The sequence below is a fragment of the Arachis duranensis genome, chromosome 7 (genome assembly GCF_000817695.3).
Source record: "Arachis duranensis cultivar V14167 chromosome 7, aradu.V14167.gnm2.J7QH, whole genome shotgun sequence".
Taxonomy (NCBI): domain Eukaryota; kingdom Viridiplantae; phylum Streptophyta; class Magnoliopsida; order Fabales; family Fabaceae; genus Arachis; species Arachis duranensis.
In genome coordinates this window covers 986,759-1,004,821 of record NC_029778.3, presented here as the reverse complement: position 1 = coordinate 1,004,821, position 18,063 = coordinate 986,759, and the positions used below count along the sequence as shown (strand labels likewise).

The following is an 18,063-nucleotide window of genomic DNA, read 5'->3' as shown; positions in this document are numbered from 1 at the left end:
TGGTGTAATCCTATACCAATAGGGAATTCCTCCGTCACACCACTTTGAGTCTTCACACTAGTTGTGGCCCCATCATACATGTCTTTAATTGCCTGAATATATGCGATCCTTACTCTCCTCTTTTCTAAAACCTTCCATAAGACCTCCTTTGGTACCCTATCATACGCTTTTTCTAAATCAATAAACACCATGTGTAGATCCCTTTTATTACTACGATACCTCTCCATCATCCTTCTTAATAGGTATATCGCTTCAGTGGTAGATCTGCCTGGCATAAATCCAAATTGGTTCTCTGTTACTTGTGTCTCTTTTCTCAACTTCCGTTCTATCACCCTTTCCCATAACTTCATAGTATGACTCATAAGCTTAATCCCTCTATAATTTTCGCAACTTTGTATATCCCCCTTATTCTTGTAGATAGGTACCAAGGTGCTCTTTCTTCACTCATCAGGCATCTTCTTTGACCTTAAAATCTCATTAAAAAGCTTGGTTAACCAGTTGATGCCTTTTCCTCCAAGACCCTTCCAAACCTCAATCGGGATATTATCAGGTCCTACTGCCCTGCCATTTTTCATCTGCTTTAGAATTCTTTGTTATAAATTATATAATATTTTTGCTTTTACAAGTTAGATTAATATTTTTATCTTAACCTCGAAGGATTGTTTCCACTTTTGCAGTTTCTTGCAACAGTTTCTCATGAGATCAGGACTCCAATGAATGGTGTTTTAGGTAACTGAAAACATTTGATGTTATCATAGGAAACCTGTTCTTGTCAATAGTATGTGATATCAAGTGTTTAAAATCATTTCCCAGGTATGCTGCAAATGTTGATGGACACTGAACTTGATGAAAACCAGATGGATTATGCCCAAACTGCGCATAAGAGTGGTAAGGATCTTATATCAGTGATAAATGAGGTTCTTGATCAGGCTAAGATTGAGGCACGCAAGCTTGAACTTGAAGCTGTAGCTTTTGATCCACATGCTATTCTAGAGGAAGTTCTATCACTTTTCTCGGGAAAAGCTAAAGAAAAAGGAATTGAGGTGAGATCCTTTCTTTCAGCTACCTTAGTTCTATATCTCTCATAACATGGGTAATAAGCCTTACATAAATCTTTGTTCTCAATTTGGGGTGAATACAGTTGGCTGTTTATGCATCCAATGAAGTACCCAAAGTTGTCATTGGTGATCCTAAACGGTTCTGGCAAATAATTACTAATCTTGTTGGCAATTCACTCAAGGTTTGTGATGTTACACCTTGTATATTTCCTTTTGATCCATTGTATACTTCCCACATGTTCTTGAAATAACTCTCAATTTTTTATGGAACATTTTCTCTCTTGGAAGTCACACAATGATAGTGATTGATCCATGCAACGGACAGACATCACAATGATATATAAACACTCTTAACGTTTAATAAACAATTTATTAAATCATCTTTGTTAATTAGTTTACTTGATACATTTCAGTTCACTCATGATAAAGGACATGTGTTTGTCTCGATTCATCTGGCAAATGAAGTGAAGAACCCACTTCACAGTATGGATGCAGTGCTGAGGGAAGGCTTAGAGTTGGATCATGATTTGTCAGACAATACATATAATACATTAAGTGGGTTCGCTGTAGGAAACCGATGGAAAAGCTGGGCCAACTTTAAAAAGTTAAATAGTATGGATTTGATGGAAGAGCCTGAATTGATTCAATTACTAGTAACAGTTGAGGATACAGGTATAGGAATTCCTATTGATGCGCAAAGCCGTATATTCACACCTTTTATGCAGGCCGATAGTTCGACCTCTCGAACATATGGTGGAACTGGAATAGGACTGAGCATTAGTAAATGTCTTGTTGAGCTCATGAGAGGAGAAATTGGTTTTGTTAGTGAGCCTGGAACTGGCAGTACTTTTACATTTACTGCAACTCTCAGAAAAGGAGAAACCACATCTTTGGATGCAAAGTGGCAGAATTTCAGTACATTTGATTCACAGTTGCAAGGGTTGAGAGCATTAGTGGTAGATAGAAGAAAAATCCGAGCTGAGGTCACAAGATATTATCTACAGAGGTTGGGGATGTCGGTGGATGTTATGTCAAGTTTGAAATCTGCATGTTCTTGTCTAACTGGTTCTTGCAACATGAGGTATATGTGCACATTGAAACATAATAATTTTCCTATTTAATCCAAGGCATTCCTTAATGATATTAGATCACTCTAAAACACTTCGAATTAGCTGTTTCTCTAAATTTAAAGGTAGCTGCTTCTAAGTTCTATTGCTGCCTTAGAATGTTTTTCTTTACTAGTCATTTACTAATTAAACAGATGATATTACAGTATATATTTGACAAGCAAAATCATAGAGTATGTTTTGCATATTGAACTGTTCTCATATATTATTGTTCATCTGGTTTGTCTGGAGAAAAGCTTACGTCAAATCATCGAGATAATGTTCATTCCATCAAAATGGATTATAGATTCTCTTCTAGTTTAGGTTAATTTATTCATTTACTTGTTGCAAGTGCATATAGTTTGATTGTATTTATTCCTTCAGAGTGTCGAAGCAGTTTGCGATGATTCTGATAGACAAGGATGCTTGGGATAAGGAAAGTAGCACCTTATACTCCATCAAGAAACAGAAAAAGAATGGCACCAATGGAGACCGAATAAACTTTCCAAAAGTTTTTCTCCTGGCCACACACCTTAGCCCGAACGAATGTGATGAGCTCAAGACAAATGGTGTCATTGATGATATATTAATGAAGCCTTTTTGGCTCAGTGTTTTGGTTTGCTCCTATAGAGAATCCCTTGGAATTGAAAAAAGGCAAATAAGTAGGAAGAAAGTATCCAAACTTGGGAATCTATTATTACAGAAAAGAATTTTGGTGGTTGATGATAATGCAGTGAACAGAAAAGTTGCAGAAGGTGTTTTACAGAAATATGGGGCAACAGTTACTTGTGTTGAGGGTGGCAGGGCTGCTCTACAGATGCTTAAGCCCCCGCACAATTTCGATGCTTGTTTCATGGATCTCCAAATGCCAGAAATGGATGGGTAATTGATCTTTCTATTTTCACAATTCTCAGTTTGTTTCTTGCTTTTGAATGCAATGAATCTTCTATAGTTGCCCCTATAAGAACAGGTGACTGGTCTAGTAAGTCTACTTCTTGCCGGAGAAAAATGCATTTAACAAACCTGGATTGTAATTGACTGAAATCAAATTTAGGTCGTAACCTTGTTTTACTTATAGAAGATTTTAATGGCCTACTGCTTAGACTATTCAAACCTGAATTAATTTTTCTCTAGGTCTCTACACTGTTGATAGTGATTAGAACGAAACTGCCTTATTCTGTGCTCATTTTGGAAAACTTCCTTATTTAGACATCTAAGTGGGAAATGGTATAGGGATATAGTCCTCTTGTCTGATTGCTATGTTTTTTCAGATTTGGTGGATGGCCAGCAAGTTTAATGCAAGAAATCTATTGAATTTTGAATGATTTTAGATAGGATGCTAGACCTCAGGATCTATGAATAAGGTGTGATTTATAAGTATTAATTTGATCTTGATTGGTGCAGTTTTGAAGTGACAAGGCAAATCCGCATCCTAGAGAACGACGTAAATGAGAAAATTGCATGTGGGGAAGCATCAGCTGAAATGTTTGGGGATATCTTTTATTGGCACATTCCAATACTAGCAATGACAGCTGATGTAACTCAGGCTTCAAATGAAGAGTGCAAAAAGTGTGGGATGGATGGCTATGTGTCAAAGCCGTTTGAGGAAGAGCAGCTCTACACGGCCATGGCACGCTTCTTCAAGCCTAGTTCATAGTGTGGAAGTATGTGATTGTGTTATTTGATTATTAGTGCAGGCACCCTGTTGACAACTATTGAGTAACCTCTGGCATGTATTATACATGCAACCAATGATTTACGACAAAATGTCGGTTTTCCATTGCATGAGATCTCAGCTGGATTAATTTCAGCTGTGTTTAATAGCTGGAGACACCACAGCTGATGTGTTTCTAAACATGACATCCATGCCAGCGTCAAAGCTGAATCTTTGAGGTTCTCCACTATGGCCTCGTTAGCAATGGTGCGTGCTTTATTCGGCATCTCTGTTGCCTTGTTTTGTTTTTTTCTATATTAGAAGTACATACCATACACATTTAAGCAAGTAGAAACTTTTGGTCACTAAGATGCATCATTTAATTAGTTTTTGTTCTTCTTTCTCCTTATCAGGAAGCAGATATGGAGTGCAATTATTTAACAAGAATCAGTTGTTTGGGGGAGGCTATGTTGCTTAGACTGGTGTGATTCATACTAATCATCACTCATTGCAGGACACGAGGAATTCAAGTGTTCAACAAGACATAACTGTAGATAACCGATTTTGTTCCTGCTGCTTATCTCATTTTTTTCTCTGTATATACTCATTTTGAGTAAGTAGGATAAGATAAAAATGCTATATTGCTATAGTGAGATATCATTTATTTAATCTTTGGGGCCAAGATGAAAGGAGATGGTAAACCTTTGAACCCTCAGGATTTTGTAAGTAACATGTAAAGCAAAGTTGTTATAGAATATAGGTAGAATCAAAGAATGTCATGTTATGTATTATATAATATTGCAAGTGTTCCACTTACCCATAAGAAGTGCCAATCCAAGTCTTTTCCACAAGTATTTATCAAATGTTGATGCCATTCTTTACAGCTGTTTATGGATCTAAAATTAAGATGTATCAGATATAGCAGAACATGACCACTAACAGAATTTGAAATTCACCACTAAGGGGCAAGAAAAGAAAAACGGGTTCTACAACACAAAAAATAAAGGTGGGGAAAAAGGTAAGATAAATAAATAATTATTTTGCCATTTAGAGGGGGAAAAGTAAAGTAAATCCTTGTTGAGTTGTAAGAGCATCTCACATTAGGAAAAGCTAAGAATATAGTAACACTTTCTTTGCCAGTTGGTGAAGCACATGACTATAGCATGTTTAGGAATATATTATTTTAGGGAAACAATAAGCACTTCATTTTACAAAAATTGCTTCTAGAAGTTAGATTCTTAGCTTAACATCTTTTAATTATCGTTTTGTGGCAGCTCATTTCTAAATCTGAATGTGACCTGTGTAAGCAGCATAATTTGTCACTAATAATTTAACCACATGATCCTTTTCTATGAAATTTTTCATCACATTTTCACACCCTTATGGTGGGGCCCACATAAAATCTGATCCTGCTTGGTGCAGAGTGTCCACTTGCAATGGAATATGAACATTCCTTCTTAGCCGTTAGAAGCACACAGCACATGCCCATAACTTCCATTTCCCATTAACTTCACTATATAATATATATGCAACTAAAGTTCTAGTTTCTTGGCTATCCTAACCACTATCCAGAGTTCTTATCGGCTAGGCCTCAGTCTCCTCCAAAATGGAAACATTAATGGCCAAGTTAATGGTTCTGATTCTTTTCCTATCCATGATTGCACCAAAAAGGGGTAATCATATACATAAGTGTTCATGTGGTGTTAAAATATCCACCAATGTTTGTGTATATAAATGTTCATTTTTTTACCTAATTGCATTATATTATGATCACATGATGCAGTGTTTGCTGAATATGAGCAATGGTGCATAGCTGATCCGCAAAGCAGCGACGATGAGTTGCAGGCAGCGCTGAATTGGGCTTGTGGAAGTGGAGGTGCAGATTGTAGCAAAATCCAAGGGAACCAACCAAGCTATTATCCAAACACTTTGAAAGACCATGCTTCGTATGCCTTCAACAGCTATTTTCAGAAGTTCAAGCACAGAGGTGGTTCTTGTTTCTTCAGAGGTGCTGCCATTACAACAGAAGCAGATCCTAGTAAGTTCTAAGTGTAATAGCTCAAAAAAAAAACAAATTTGTGGGCCACTCTATCATTGCCAACTGCGCCGTCGCAGAGGAATGACTTTATCGTCGCGAGCTGCAACCGCCGCCATTGAAGCCACCCTCGCCGTCGTCCTTGAGCACCAGTGAGAGGGAGAGCTCGAGAAAGAGAGGAACGCTGTCCCGCCATGCACCGTCGTCACTGGAGCTGCACCGTGCTGCTGCTACTAGTTTCCCTAAAGTTCGAGTCGTTGAGGTTGCTGAGAAAGTGATTTGGAGCTGAGGTTGTGGCTGCTGTAGTTTCGGGTTGAGAGGGAAGGTTCCGTCGACGCGTTTGGATTATAGTTTCAACAATCGAGAACTATAGCCAGCTCTATCTTGTCGCTACTCCGGTTCAAATTCTACGCTCATTTGTTCCATTCCAATTCAATCCTCCTTACTTTGAATTTGGCACTATGGGTTTGGTATCTTCGGTCCCTAGGAACTACGTTGTGAGTAGGCTTTACATTTATAATTATTTGATTGTGCATCTACAATTATTTTGATATATATATATATATATATATTATGATCTTTGAATTATAGCTATATTTACTTTGAACGATTTTGAATTGATTAAAATAATTGATTTGTTAGAATTAATTAACTCATTTTTATGAAGTTTATACTTTTGGAACTATACATGAGACTATATATAATTTTGATGAAGTTTTGCAATATTGTAAAATGTTTGATTTTATTTGAATATTTGTTTTTGAAGCATTGAAGTATTTGTTGATACTCACTTTAAAAAAAATTGTGAAATATATTTGAAATCTCTTATGGTTGAAAAAGTATGATTGAGAAAAGACTTCTGATGAAAAAATATTATCTTATTTGATTTGATTTGATTCGATTCGATACCTTATATATTTGAAAGATCAAATATTTGTTGTATTTGAAATTATATGTTTTGAATTGGTTTGGGAGGCTCGTATTAGAAAACCGTAGTTAACGGAGGTTATGACGTTAACATAGATGCATCTAACTCAGACTCCAGCTAGCAGGGGTGTTGCTAGCCTAACGTGTAGGCCACACGTTAGATCTGTTATTCTGTTAGGACACACAAGAGGAAAGGGCTACCCATAGAGGTGGAGCCGCCCAAGTGTTGACTTTTGATTTGATTTCTGTATGAGAACTCCCTTATTGATTCACTTATTATTATTATTATCAACTGTTACTTTCTAATTAAAATTACTTTAATGATAATGTTTGTATAGTCTCATGTTGATTATAGATGTATTGTCTGGTCACTGAGTTGCAAAACTCACCCCGTTTTTTTAAAAATATTTTTCGAGAACAAATATTTGACTATGTGAGACTTTCTATTCAAGAGTAACGGTCTGCAATGAGTACCTATTCTTTGTCGAATTCCTAGAAGTATATGCTCCATATGTCACAGGCAGGACCAACCATTCTTAGTTATTTTAATTTTTTTGTTAAAAATATATAACTATTTATTTTAGAACTTGTAAAATATTTGTACTTGCTTATTGAACTTATATTTGACTATATTAGGCTTGCTATAGGATTATTTTCCTGAGCGCCAGTCATGACTCATTTTGGGTCGTGACAGAGTGGTATCAGAGCTTAGGTTTAATCTGTGTAATATGGAGCAAGTGTCCTATGGTAGGATCACAATTGTATAAATAGAAGCGCGCCTATTTGTACGAATTGTGGCACTATCAGAGGCCTATAGGATTGTCATTCTTGTCCTTTATGTCATTGTTGTCATCTGGTTGTAACATATGACCTCTACCGTTTCTTGCCACTCTTTTCGTTTCCAGCCGCTTCTTGCTACTCTTTTCCTTTCCTGCCGCTTCTGGCGACTCTTTTCCTTCCCTTTGTACCCAATCTCGACTTATTCTCTAATAGATTTAAAGTTTGTGAAATTTTTTTCATCGAAATAGAATGTTTTGAGTAATAGTACATAATATGAATTGATATTTAGCCCCACTTTCATCTACTTTAAGACATTAAATCATTATATTGTTTTAGGTTCTGTTCGATCTTTAATTGTTATGATCCGTTTGAAATGTGTGTTTATTTAGTTTCTAGTTAAACAAATGTTAAATAAGTTTGCTAATTATAATACGGATGATAGATAATTGATTTTAAAGAAACTAAATCCACAGCATGAGTTTCTTTGAGAAAGTTTTGTCTTTGTCCAAGATCATTAAAATTTCCATAGTTGATATTAACATTTGGATGTTAACCAAATTGAGTGCTAAAGTTCTATACTTAGTATAACTGGTTGTATGAAAAACACATTTGAGCTTCACTCAGGTAGAATCTTCTTGTTTATATGTTATTAAGTGAATACGTCTCTTAGATTATATGTGATTTCTAATTTTATAGGCTTGTTTGCTGAGCTTATGGACTGATCATGGTGATTATGAAGCATTTGATGATTATTTTAAATGTGATAAATTGTAGCTTGCTTATGAGTGGTAGCCACTGATTAGATACTTGTTTGCTGATTCATGTCATTTGATTAGTGATTATTACAGTAATTAACAAGTAAATGATTTTGGTTAATTATTTGAGAGATCCATAAGGTTATTGGTTTTTGCTGCTGTATAGGAGTTGATCTTATTATTTGTTGCTGAATTGGTGACTGATGTGACTGTAACTAGGTGAACCTTGGTTGTTATATTGTAAAAAATTCTATTGAAAGGCGGTAATAAACTCTCTTAATTGCTTGTGTTGTTGTTGGAGATTATATGGTAGATTAATAAATATTTTGATTTCTTTGATACGATGAGGACTTGATAATTTCGAATTGAAGTTTGTCATGATAAACTTGTGATCTGTACAATACTTTTGTGACACACTTGAGCATTTGAAATTTTTTCCCTTCAAAATTAATTATTTTATTGACTAGAAAAGTTGTTTCAACTCTTTCAGCATGTTATTCTAAAGTTTACTCAATATTATCTCATTGGTGGTCCATTATATGATGCTTAACGTAAAAGTTAGTTACTCTAATCAGCACTATAAGATTTATGTAAAAATGTTTTTTTTGGTAACTGAAATAAATTAAACAAAGAAAAACAAAACAAACAAAACAAGGAACTGCTTAAATAGAGGGACAGTCCCGTTTAAGACTACTCTTAAACTCATCCCAAGGTGAAATAAGCTCCACATGCGAAAGTTGTAACTTCATCGCCATCTTTGCCATAGTATCTGCCACCGTGTTTGCATCTCTCATAATCAAACGAAAGTCAACACGCCAATTCCAATGCATGATATCTCTTATTTTGAGCACCCGTGGATCAATAAACCCAAAACCATATTGAGTAACAAGATTAAATGCTTCCACACAATCTGTCTCACAAATAACATCTCGTTGACCCACATCCCAAGCTAAGAGATATCCTCTCCAAATAGCAAATAATTCTCCTTGAAGAATACTATTACTCTCAATCATTCCCAAACACCCCCTTTGCCAGCTCCCATTACAATCTCTAATAACACAAGCAAAACCAACACTATCACCCGAACCAAAATAACTAGATCACAATTAATCTTAAAAGTACCAATGGATGGGGGATTCTAAAAACCATTTAGAGTAGAGAGAAGGGACATACGTTGTAATTCAAAAATATTCCTAAGCTCCTTTTCTGAAGTTAATGCCAGACAAATCACTTTTTCCGGAGACCAAGTTTCATGGGGATTAAAGATGTCGTTATTCCTTGCTCGCCATATCCACCAAAGTCCCGAAAAGAACTTGAACGGATGCTCTCTGCTATGATACAAGAACCAATTCTTCAAATCCAAAGTCTGCTATGATACAAGAACCAGTTCTTCAAATCCAAAGGATGACAAGAAATATCCAACTTATGCCAGACAAGCTGAGCTTTTGAATAATCCCGAATACAATGTAAAACTGATTCCTGGCTAGAAAGACATCTTGGACACATATCTGATGACGACATCCCTCTTCTAAAGCAAAAATTTGCAGTAGGAAGAGCTTCCTTAAGACACAACCAAGCCAAAAACTTATGCTTTTCCGGAACAAGCTGACGCCAAAGCCAAAGCCAATTCTCCCGCTCCTCCCAACCAAACAGCTGCTTACACAACCACAAGTAACCATTGCGTAAGTCATAGACTTTGGCAGCAGACCCACTCCAATACCAACCCACTTCCGGATCTGCTTGTTCATCTGAATTGTAAGAGAGAATATTATCTTTCAGATTTTGAGATAAAGGAGAATAAAGAGTATCCAAATGCCACCTACCAACCGACCAGATATTCTGTATCCGGATGTTTGAATCAGAAATGTGAACATAATCCATCTTATTAGATAACTACCCTTCTTTCTTCCAGCACGAAAACAAAAAATTTTTGTTCAAATTCCCAATACACCAAGCAAACTCATCTTTCAACATTTTTCAAGATTCCAATACACCAAGCAAACCCATCCTTCAACACTTCCCAAGCCTTGCAAAGACACCTCCAAATGGGAGAGTCCTTGTTCTTATGATAACTAAAACAGTCATATAGAGATGATCGGTATTTGGCATCCAACAATTGGACCCAAAGCTTGTTTGGCTGTTGGAAAAAAGTCCAAACTAGCTTCCCAAGAAGAGCAATATTTACACAATAAGGATCTCTAATCCCCAAACCTCCATATTTTTTTGGAGTAACCAGTACCTTCCAACTAACAAGATTCAATCCTCTTCCATCAACTTGTCCTTTCCAAAGAAAATTCCTCATCATAGACTCCAATTTACTAATGATTCCCTTGGGAAAAATAGAGACCTGCATCTGGTACGTGGGAATAGCAGCGGCAACAGAATTAACCAAGCAGAGTCTACCAACCCGATTGAGTAAACTCCCTTTCCAGCTTGCTAGCCTACTCCGAATCTTATCCAGGACACCATTGAAAGCTGAATGAGTCACCCTAGAATGGCTAAGGGTAACTCCAAGATACTTGCCCAAGTCCTGGACAAATCTGATAGAGGATACCCCAGTGAAAATCTCTTTCCTTGTTGCAGAGACATTCTTGGAGCAAAGCGCTTTAGACTTCTCCACATTAATCTTCATCCCAGATGCTTTGCAAAAAGTCTCTAAAACCAACATCACATTTTGCACTTGTCTCTTTGTAGCTTTACAAAATAGAAGCAAGTCATCCGCAAACATTAAGTGGGATATTCTTGGTCCCCCTCTAGAAATAGCAACCGGCTCCCACAAGCCCAAATCAACCTGATGAGTAATAAAGCATGCCAATCGCTCCATACACAACCCAAAAAGATAGGGTGACATAGGGTCTCCTTGTCTAAGACCTCGGCTAGAAGTAAAGCCATTCAGACGACTCCCATTCCAAAGAATAGATAAGGAAGAAGCAGTGACACAATTCATAATCAAATTAAGTGTAGGAATAGGAAAACCAAAGCTCTTAAGGGTATGAGCTAAAAACCTCCAGTCAACTCTGTCATAAGCTTTCTCTAGATCAATCTTAAAGGCCAGAGTGCCTTTCTTTGATTTAGTCTTCTTCATAAAGTGGAAGACTTCTTGAGCAATAATGATGTTGTCAGGAGTTCCTCGTCCCGGAATAAATCCTCCTTGAAGCGGGCCAACAATCTCCGCAAGATGAGGATGAAGCCTATTAACAAGGACCTTCGTGATGATCTTGTAAACTACATTGCAGAGACTAATCGGCCTGAAATCTTTCATAGATACCGGCGATTTAACCTTTGGAATGAGAACCAGTAAAGTCTCCAACATTCTCGGATCAAGAGTAACACCGGAGAATGCCTGCTTAACCATCTTCCAAACATCAAGACCAATGATCTCCCAATATTCTTTGAAGAAGAAAGCTTGAAACCCATCAAGACCCGGAGCTTTAAAAGAGTTCATGTGAAAAACAGCTGTTTTGACTTCCTCCATAGTAACTGGTGCCTTAAGATTATTGCAAGCTTCCTCATTCAGAGAAGGAAGAGGCACATCACCAAGGCAACCCAAATCAACATCATCCAAATGACAGAATAAGCTTTTATAGAAAGACTCTGCTTCTTGACTCAGAACCTCTGGATCAGTTTCCCACACTCCATCCTTGAGAAAAAGGCCATGAATCTTATTATGCTTCCTTCGCGCAAGAGTTTGAATATGAAAGAATCTTGTATTCCTATCCCTGAATCTTACCCACTGCTCTCTGGACTTTTGGAACCATAGGAGCTCTTCTTGCACTAGAGTATTATTATAATCATCAAGCAACTGTTGCTCTTTCTGACGCAAATAAATATTATCCACCACTTCCAAACGCTTTTGTAAATAATTAATCTGCTGCTCTAATTCACATTTCTTAACAAAAATGTTACCAAATACCTTCGAGTTAAACTCTAGTGAATTCTTCTGTACTTCCGAAAGCTTGCCATGAATTCCTCTATTACCAGACCACCATGACTGGTTCACAATATCCTTATACCCAGGATGAGTAGCCCAAGCAGCAACAAATCGGAAAGGTCGATTCCCTTTAGGCTGAGGACGACCTTTACAATGCACCAGAATAGGGCAATGATCAGACTGAAGCCTATTTAAAACTTCTGCATAAGCCTCTGGAAAGATAGATAACCAACTACTATTTATACAGACTCGATCAAGCTTTTTTGCCACATCAACATAATTTTTCACCCTCCTGTACCAAGAAAACCACCTCCCAATAGTCTTCAAATCAAACAAACCACTATCCCCTAATGAAGTAGCAAACATTTCTGCTCTTTGATGAGAAAATTGACAGCCCTTAGATTCATGAGAAAATTTGACTTCATTAAAATCACCAAGAACAATCCAAGGTCCTTGAAAAACCATAGATTGTGCAACAAGGTAATCCCAAAGGAGAACCCTTTTATTAAATTGAGGACTGCCATAAATACCACTACACCTCCAGATTAAATTATCAAAGTGAACCTCAACAGTAACACCCTGATCAAAAGCATCAATGAACTTACAACAAACACCCTTCATAGAGGATAGAAACCAAATACCTCCCTTATGCCCCTCTACTTCTACTATACCAACAGAGTGATACCCCAACCTTTCCCAAAATAATTTTAAATGCTGAAAAGGGGAGTGAGTTTCAACCACGATAAAGAAAACAGGTCTAAATTTCCTAACAAGTTCCTTACAATGCACCCGGGCTAACTTATTAGAAGCACCCCTAATATTCCAAACAATCATATTTAAACTATCCATAAATAAAAGGGACAGAGTAAATAAAAACATAAACTCTAAACAGAATCACCAACCTCAATAGGTGGTTTGTCCTGCGGTACTGGCACACTCTGATCCTCAATAATTGCCACCTTCGGACCCCCTGACATTGCACCTGCCATGCTTCCATCTACTAAGGTTTCCTCCGTTGTGCCACCATTTTTATCAACTGGCGAGTTCTGCAAGGAGGAAGGCCGAGGACGCTTCCGTAGAGAAATTCCACGACGTGCATGAGTTCTGCGCGATGGAGATGGCGCAATTTCATGTTTTTCTCGCTTCCCCATCCTAATGCCAATTGATTTGCCTCCATCACCATGCAAATTGGGCCTTGGAACCCTTCTCGAACCAAACTTGTGCTGCTTTCCATATTGGTCCTTTAAACCTGATGACTGGCCCATTGTGAATTTTTCCTTACGCAGCACTTGTTGCCAGCCCTCTCCATCATCCATGCATGCCTCATTAACATGACCATCAGGCACGTGAGGAGCCAATGATTCCGTAACCACATCCTTCCCTAACAACTCCTAATTTCTCACCCAAATTACGAGGATTCTCACCCAAATCACGAGCTTCTGATTCAGCCTCTTTTCGAATCTCATGATTGTTGTGTGGCACTAGTGTTGGGGCTTCATTATTTTTTCCATCACCAAAGAAATTTATGTTTCCTTCCAAGGACTCCTTCTCCATGCACAACGATTTATCATGCCCATACCGTGCACAAGTAGCACAAATCAACTGTAAACTCTCGTACTCCACTTCATAAGTCACACCCTCCACTATAATATGTTTGATTACAGGCAACTCAAGATTAATTTAAACACAAGCTTGGGCATATTTTCCTCTTTCTGCAAGCTTAGTAGCCAAATCTACTTTCACCGAAATTCCTATTGTAGAAGCAATTCGCAGCATTGCTTGTTCATGGTAGCACCAAATTGGAAGTCCCGAGACTCGAATCCATACCAGCGTTGATCCAAAGGATTTTTCGCATGGCCTAAAATCCACATCCCATGGCTTTACTGCAACATAGTGACCGTCTATCAACCACGGGCCACCAAGAATGACTTTCTCACGATCCGCAGCAATATCAAATTTAACCAAAAAATATCCAAATCCCACATCCAACAAATCAAATCCTCCTTTGATGCGCCATACTATCCGGAGCTTATGCATGAGAGCCGTGTAGCCATAATACTTATCCAGCACCTTGATCACGATGGCTTCCTTATAAGGTTCAGCTAGATACTCTTTGCCTCCTTGGTAAAACTGACACTTGGTGGACGAGAATCACCCTGCTTACCTGTCACCGTTGCGATACCATCCCAGATAAAGACCCTACTAATGCAAAGGCCTTAGACTTTTCTGTACCAATGACTTTATCTCTAAAAGAGACCTTGGATGACTCTAGTCAGCACTATAAGATTTATGTAAAAATGTTTAGTATTGCATTCACATTCTCAATAAAAAAAAGTTTAATGACCTTGCCTTGTTTATTTTTCTTTTTTCTACATTGTTTTTTTTTTAAAAAAAAACCTAATTAAATTTTTAACATGTCAAAACTATCAAGTATTGTGCTTATCATATAATCTGTGTTATGTGACGGTTTCTTATATATAGGATTATCGTGTTTCTATTTTTAGAGTGGCACATTTTTTACAATTTTCTGATGAATGTTCATTTTGCTTTGCTTTATTTATGGGTTTAGCTTATCTGTTCACATGCCGTGTCTAATTATGTTTTTTTTTTCTTCCCTTTTCTCTAGTTTAAATGGTTGTTGTACATGCAAAACCTTTTTATGTCTATTATTCATACTCGTGAATTTTTATTTTGCTCTGCCCAAATTGTTTGTAGATTTGGCTTGTTTCTTCATTTTTTTCCCTTAAAATGCTCCTAGCCCGTGGTTTTAGTTGTGGTGGTACATCTTTTTATTTACCTCTATGGCCTTTGCCCTTACAAAGTTACAATTATATTTTTGTACGTATTTCGAAAGCTGTGTGTTGTGTTACTTTGTAGTGGCACACCGACGATTTCTTTGGTTTTTAAGTAATGCCAAGCATCATAAATGTTTTTGTCAATAAACTATTTTTGTTACTATATAATTTTCTCAATAATGGTTGTGAAATGAATTGAGTTGCCAATGGATGTTTGATTCAGATCTATCATCGCTTATTGGGTGCAGATGCTTTATATGCTTCTGGTGATTGTGTGATTGCAGACTATGTGCTCTAGTGTAATAAATTTATCAGCTTGTCCTTTTACAGCCTGTTGAGCTTTGATTCATTTGTTTTAATAGTGAAAGGCAGTGAGATAAATTAGTTTTGTACTTTTTGGCTGGATTATCTTGGCTAATAGGATTGTTGTTTTTGTTATGTAGTTTTGAATTTTGGTAATATTTAGTAGCTGGCTTTGTATTAAGTTACTCCTTCTTACTGATGGTTTCAAAAAAAAAAGGGTTTTTTCTTTTCTGATTTTGTTTCATTTGCAGAATCAATATTCTCTATTACCCCATGGTTTTGTTGATTATCTAACTATGTTGCGGATTCTACTTTGTTTGCCCAATAAGGATTTTAATTGATTAAGAAGTCTCTGCATTGAGGGTTTTGTGTTAAGTTGTTCCTTTTTGGCCAAATTTTTCCTTGGTAACAATCACAGTGTATTTTGAATATTGTCTATTAGAAATTCTGAAAATCGACTGTTTTACTACTAGTATTTTGCCTTAGTTCATAGCCCACATCTTAGGTTGACATTTCTTCATACGTTAAGGGTTTGATTATCAGTTGTACTATTATTCTTTAAATTTGCACATCATGATTTAAGTACAATTTATTTTAAATTGTTGTATCAACCATTTTTCTTCCAAAGATATATAGGCTTTGCAAAGTTCTTAACATGATCGAATTTTTGAGGCAGTCACATTGATTCATTAGTCTGCTGCTTAACTGATCCTATGTTGTATGACTTTTTTGAGACATCACTTTGCTGGTTTCAAGTTGCTCAGGATTGCAACTAATTGAAATATATTGTCGCCTGTCGATATTCTTGAGCTTCACTAAATCCGTGGTTCTATTACTCCTTGAGTGCGCTGCATTGTAATGGTGGTTGAGTAATGAAATTCAAAACTTTGCTAGATTGGTGGTATTGTTTCCCAACTAATGGCATTTTGTTTGTTTATCAATTGGTGTATATGTAGCACATTTGTTAGTTTATTATTTGGGATTGTCGATTGCTAACCTAAAGGATGGCTAGGGCCAATGCTATGTTTGAGTAAGCGGAACTATTCATACTAATATGCTGCTTTCACAATGCACTTAAAGAGCCTTGTAGATCGATTAAATTCCTTCCTTCTGTTTAACCTTCCTACCTCTTATCACTCGACATTTAAGGTTAATATCATAATATGATTTGAAAATGTTTTGCTGGCTATATCTTGCATGCTTGGTTTGATGTGGTGGTTATGTTTGTCTCTAAATCTAGAATCTGGCCATGTATATTATGCTTAATTCTTCACCTTGCCTCTCTTTTTTTTCATCCTTATCCACCACATAATTGAACTCGAACTCTTGGAATCTCGTATGACTGTGCTTTTTAATTATTGCTTTATGTTTTGGGTGTATTGTTGGAATTTGTGTTACTCTATATGTTTTACACTTTTGGCTATGTTATTTGGACTCCAATTAGAGTTTGTAGTGTGCTTTTGACATTTTTCATATCATTCTAATTATGCAATCTGTTCTTTGTGATTGATGGTGCTTCATATCGATTCCTTTTGCTACATTGTATATGTGAATATTAAGAAAATGTACAGCATTTGATCGTTGCATAATATCTGCAAAATGATTTTCTTTATGCATTGGGTTCAATTTGTATCTGGATATAATATTGTATAGTTAAAGTGCTTAAGTTCTTCCCTGCAACTTTGCTCAGATAGCTTGATTTTTAGCCTTGTTCTTGCTATCTATTTGTGCAAATTATTAAACTTATGGTGTCATGATGTGGTTATACTTCTTTCGGATAAGGTTGTCTCGATGTTGCTTTCTTTTCTTATTCCTAAATGCATCATTTCTTGCATCAGGGTCTAGTTGTACGAAATAGATGTGACTTGTACTGCCGAAGAGGCAATATAAATAGTAAGTTGGTTTGAAATTCGGGGACCGAATTTTTAAAGGATGGAAGAATGTAATAGCTCAAAAAAAAAACAAACAAATTTGTGGGCCACTCTATCGTTGCCAACTGCGCCGTCGCGGAGGAACGACTTTATCGTCGCGAGCTGCAACCACCGCCATTGAAGCCACCCTCGCCGTCGTCCTTGAGCACCAGTGAGAGGGAGAGCTCGAGGAAGAGAGGAACGCTGTCCCGCCATGCACCGTCGTCACTGGAGCTGCACCGCCGCCGTCCGTGGAGAGTCGTCGCCGTCTGGGTCGCTGCCGGAGGAAGAGAGCTTGCACAAGGGGTTGCTGGAGTGGCTCGCCGCTGCCGCAAGAGCCACTGCACCTCTGGCCGCTGGGAAGTCACATTGAGGTCGTCGTTCTTCTGCCGCCGCCGCTGTCGGGGTTTCTGGTCAATGGATATGGCGCTGTTGTTGCCGGAACCACCACCGGTGCCGCCGCTACTTGTTTCCCTTAAGTCCGAGTTGTTGTAGTTGCTGAGAAAGTGATTTGGAGCTGAGGTTGTGGCTGCCGCAATTTTGGGTTGAGAGGAAAGGTTCCGTCGGCGCGTTTGGATTATAGTTTCAACAATCGAGAACTATAGCCAGCTCTATCTTGTCGCTACTTCGGTTCAAATTCTACGCTCATTTGTTCCATTCCACTTCAATCCTCCTTACCTTGAATTTGGCACTATGAGTTTGGTATCTTCGGTCCCTAAGGACTAGGTTGTGAGTAGGCTTTACATTTATAATTGTTTGATTGTGCATCTATAATTATTTTGATATATATATATATATATACTTTTGGA

At 37.4% G+C, this 18,063-nt stretch overlaps 3 protein-coding genes across 5 annotated transcripts in view; 2 read left to right on the top strand and 1 right to left on the bottom strand.

The window, feature by feature from the left end:
* LOC107496176 (histidine kinase 2) overlaps window positions 1–4,724 on the top strand; it is a 10,241-nt gene extending 5,517 nt beyond the window's left edge. Inside the window, exons 8-14 of the mRNA XM_016117376.3 lie at window positions 678–729; window positions 814–1,043; window positions 1,142–1,240; window positions 1,472–2,139; window positions 2,549–3,046; window positions 3,569–4,085; window positions 4,232–4,724. Of these exons, the coding sequence (XP_015972862.1) occupies window positions 678–729; window positions 814–1,043; window positions 1,142–1,240; window positions 1,472–2,139; window positions 2,549–3,046; window positions 3,569–3,821 (1,800 nt within the window). The 3' untranslated portion in view covers window positions 3,822–4,085; window positions 4,232–4,724. The remainder of the gene's footprint in view (window positions 1–677; window positions 730–813; window positions 1,044–1,141; window positions 1,241–1,471; window positions 2,140–2,548; window positions 3,047–3,568; window positions 4,086–4,231) is intronic.
* Window positions 4,725–5,357: 633 nt separating this feature from the next.
* LOC107496054 (glucan endo-1,3-beta-glucosidase 4) overlaps window positions 5,358–18,063 on the top strand; it is a 24,619-nt gene continuing 11,913 nt past the window's right edge. For both annotated transcript variants that reach the window (XM_016117257.3, XM_052251966.1), the window contains exons 1-2: window positions 5,358–5,491; window positions 5,602–5,856. In XM_016117257.3, the coding sequence (XP_015972743.2) occupies window positions 5,425–5,491; window positions 5,602–5,856 (322 nt within the window). In that variant the 5' untranslated portion in view covers window positions 5,358–5,424. The remainder of the gene's footprint in view (window positions 5,492–5,601; window positions 5,857–18,063) is intronic.
* LOC107496179 (pentatricopeptide repeat-containing protein At1g12620-like) overlaps window positions 5,681–18,063 on the bottom strand; it is a 26,356-nt gene continuing 13,973 nt past the window's right edge. Inside the window, exon 2 of one of the 2 annotated variants that reach the window (XM_052251961.1) lies at window positions 5,681–5,829. The gene's annotated coding sequence lies outside the window, so the exon portion shown is untranslated. The remainder of the gene's footprint in view (window positions 5,830–18,063) is intronic. The other variant, XM_052251960.1, reaches the window with a different exon arrangement.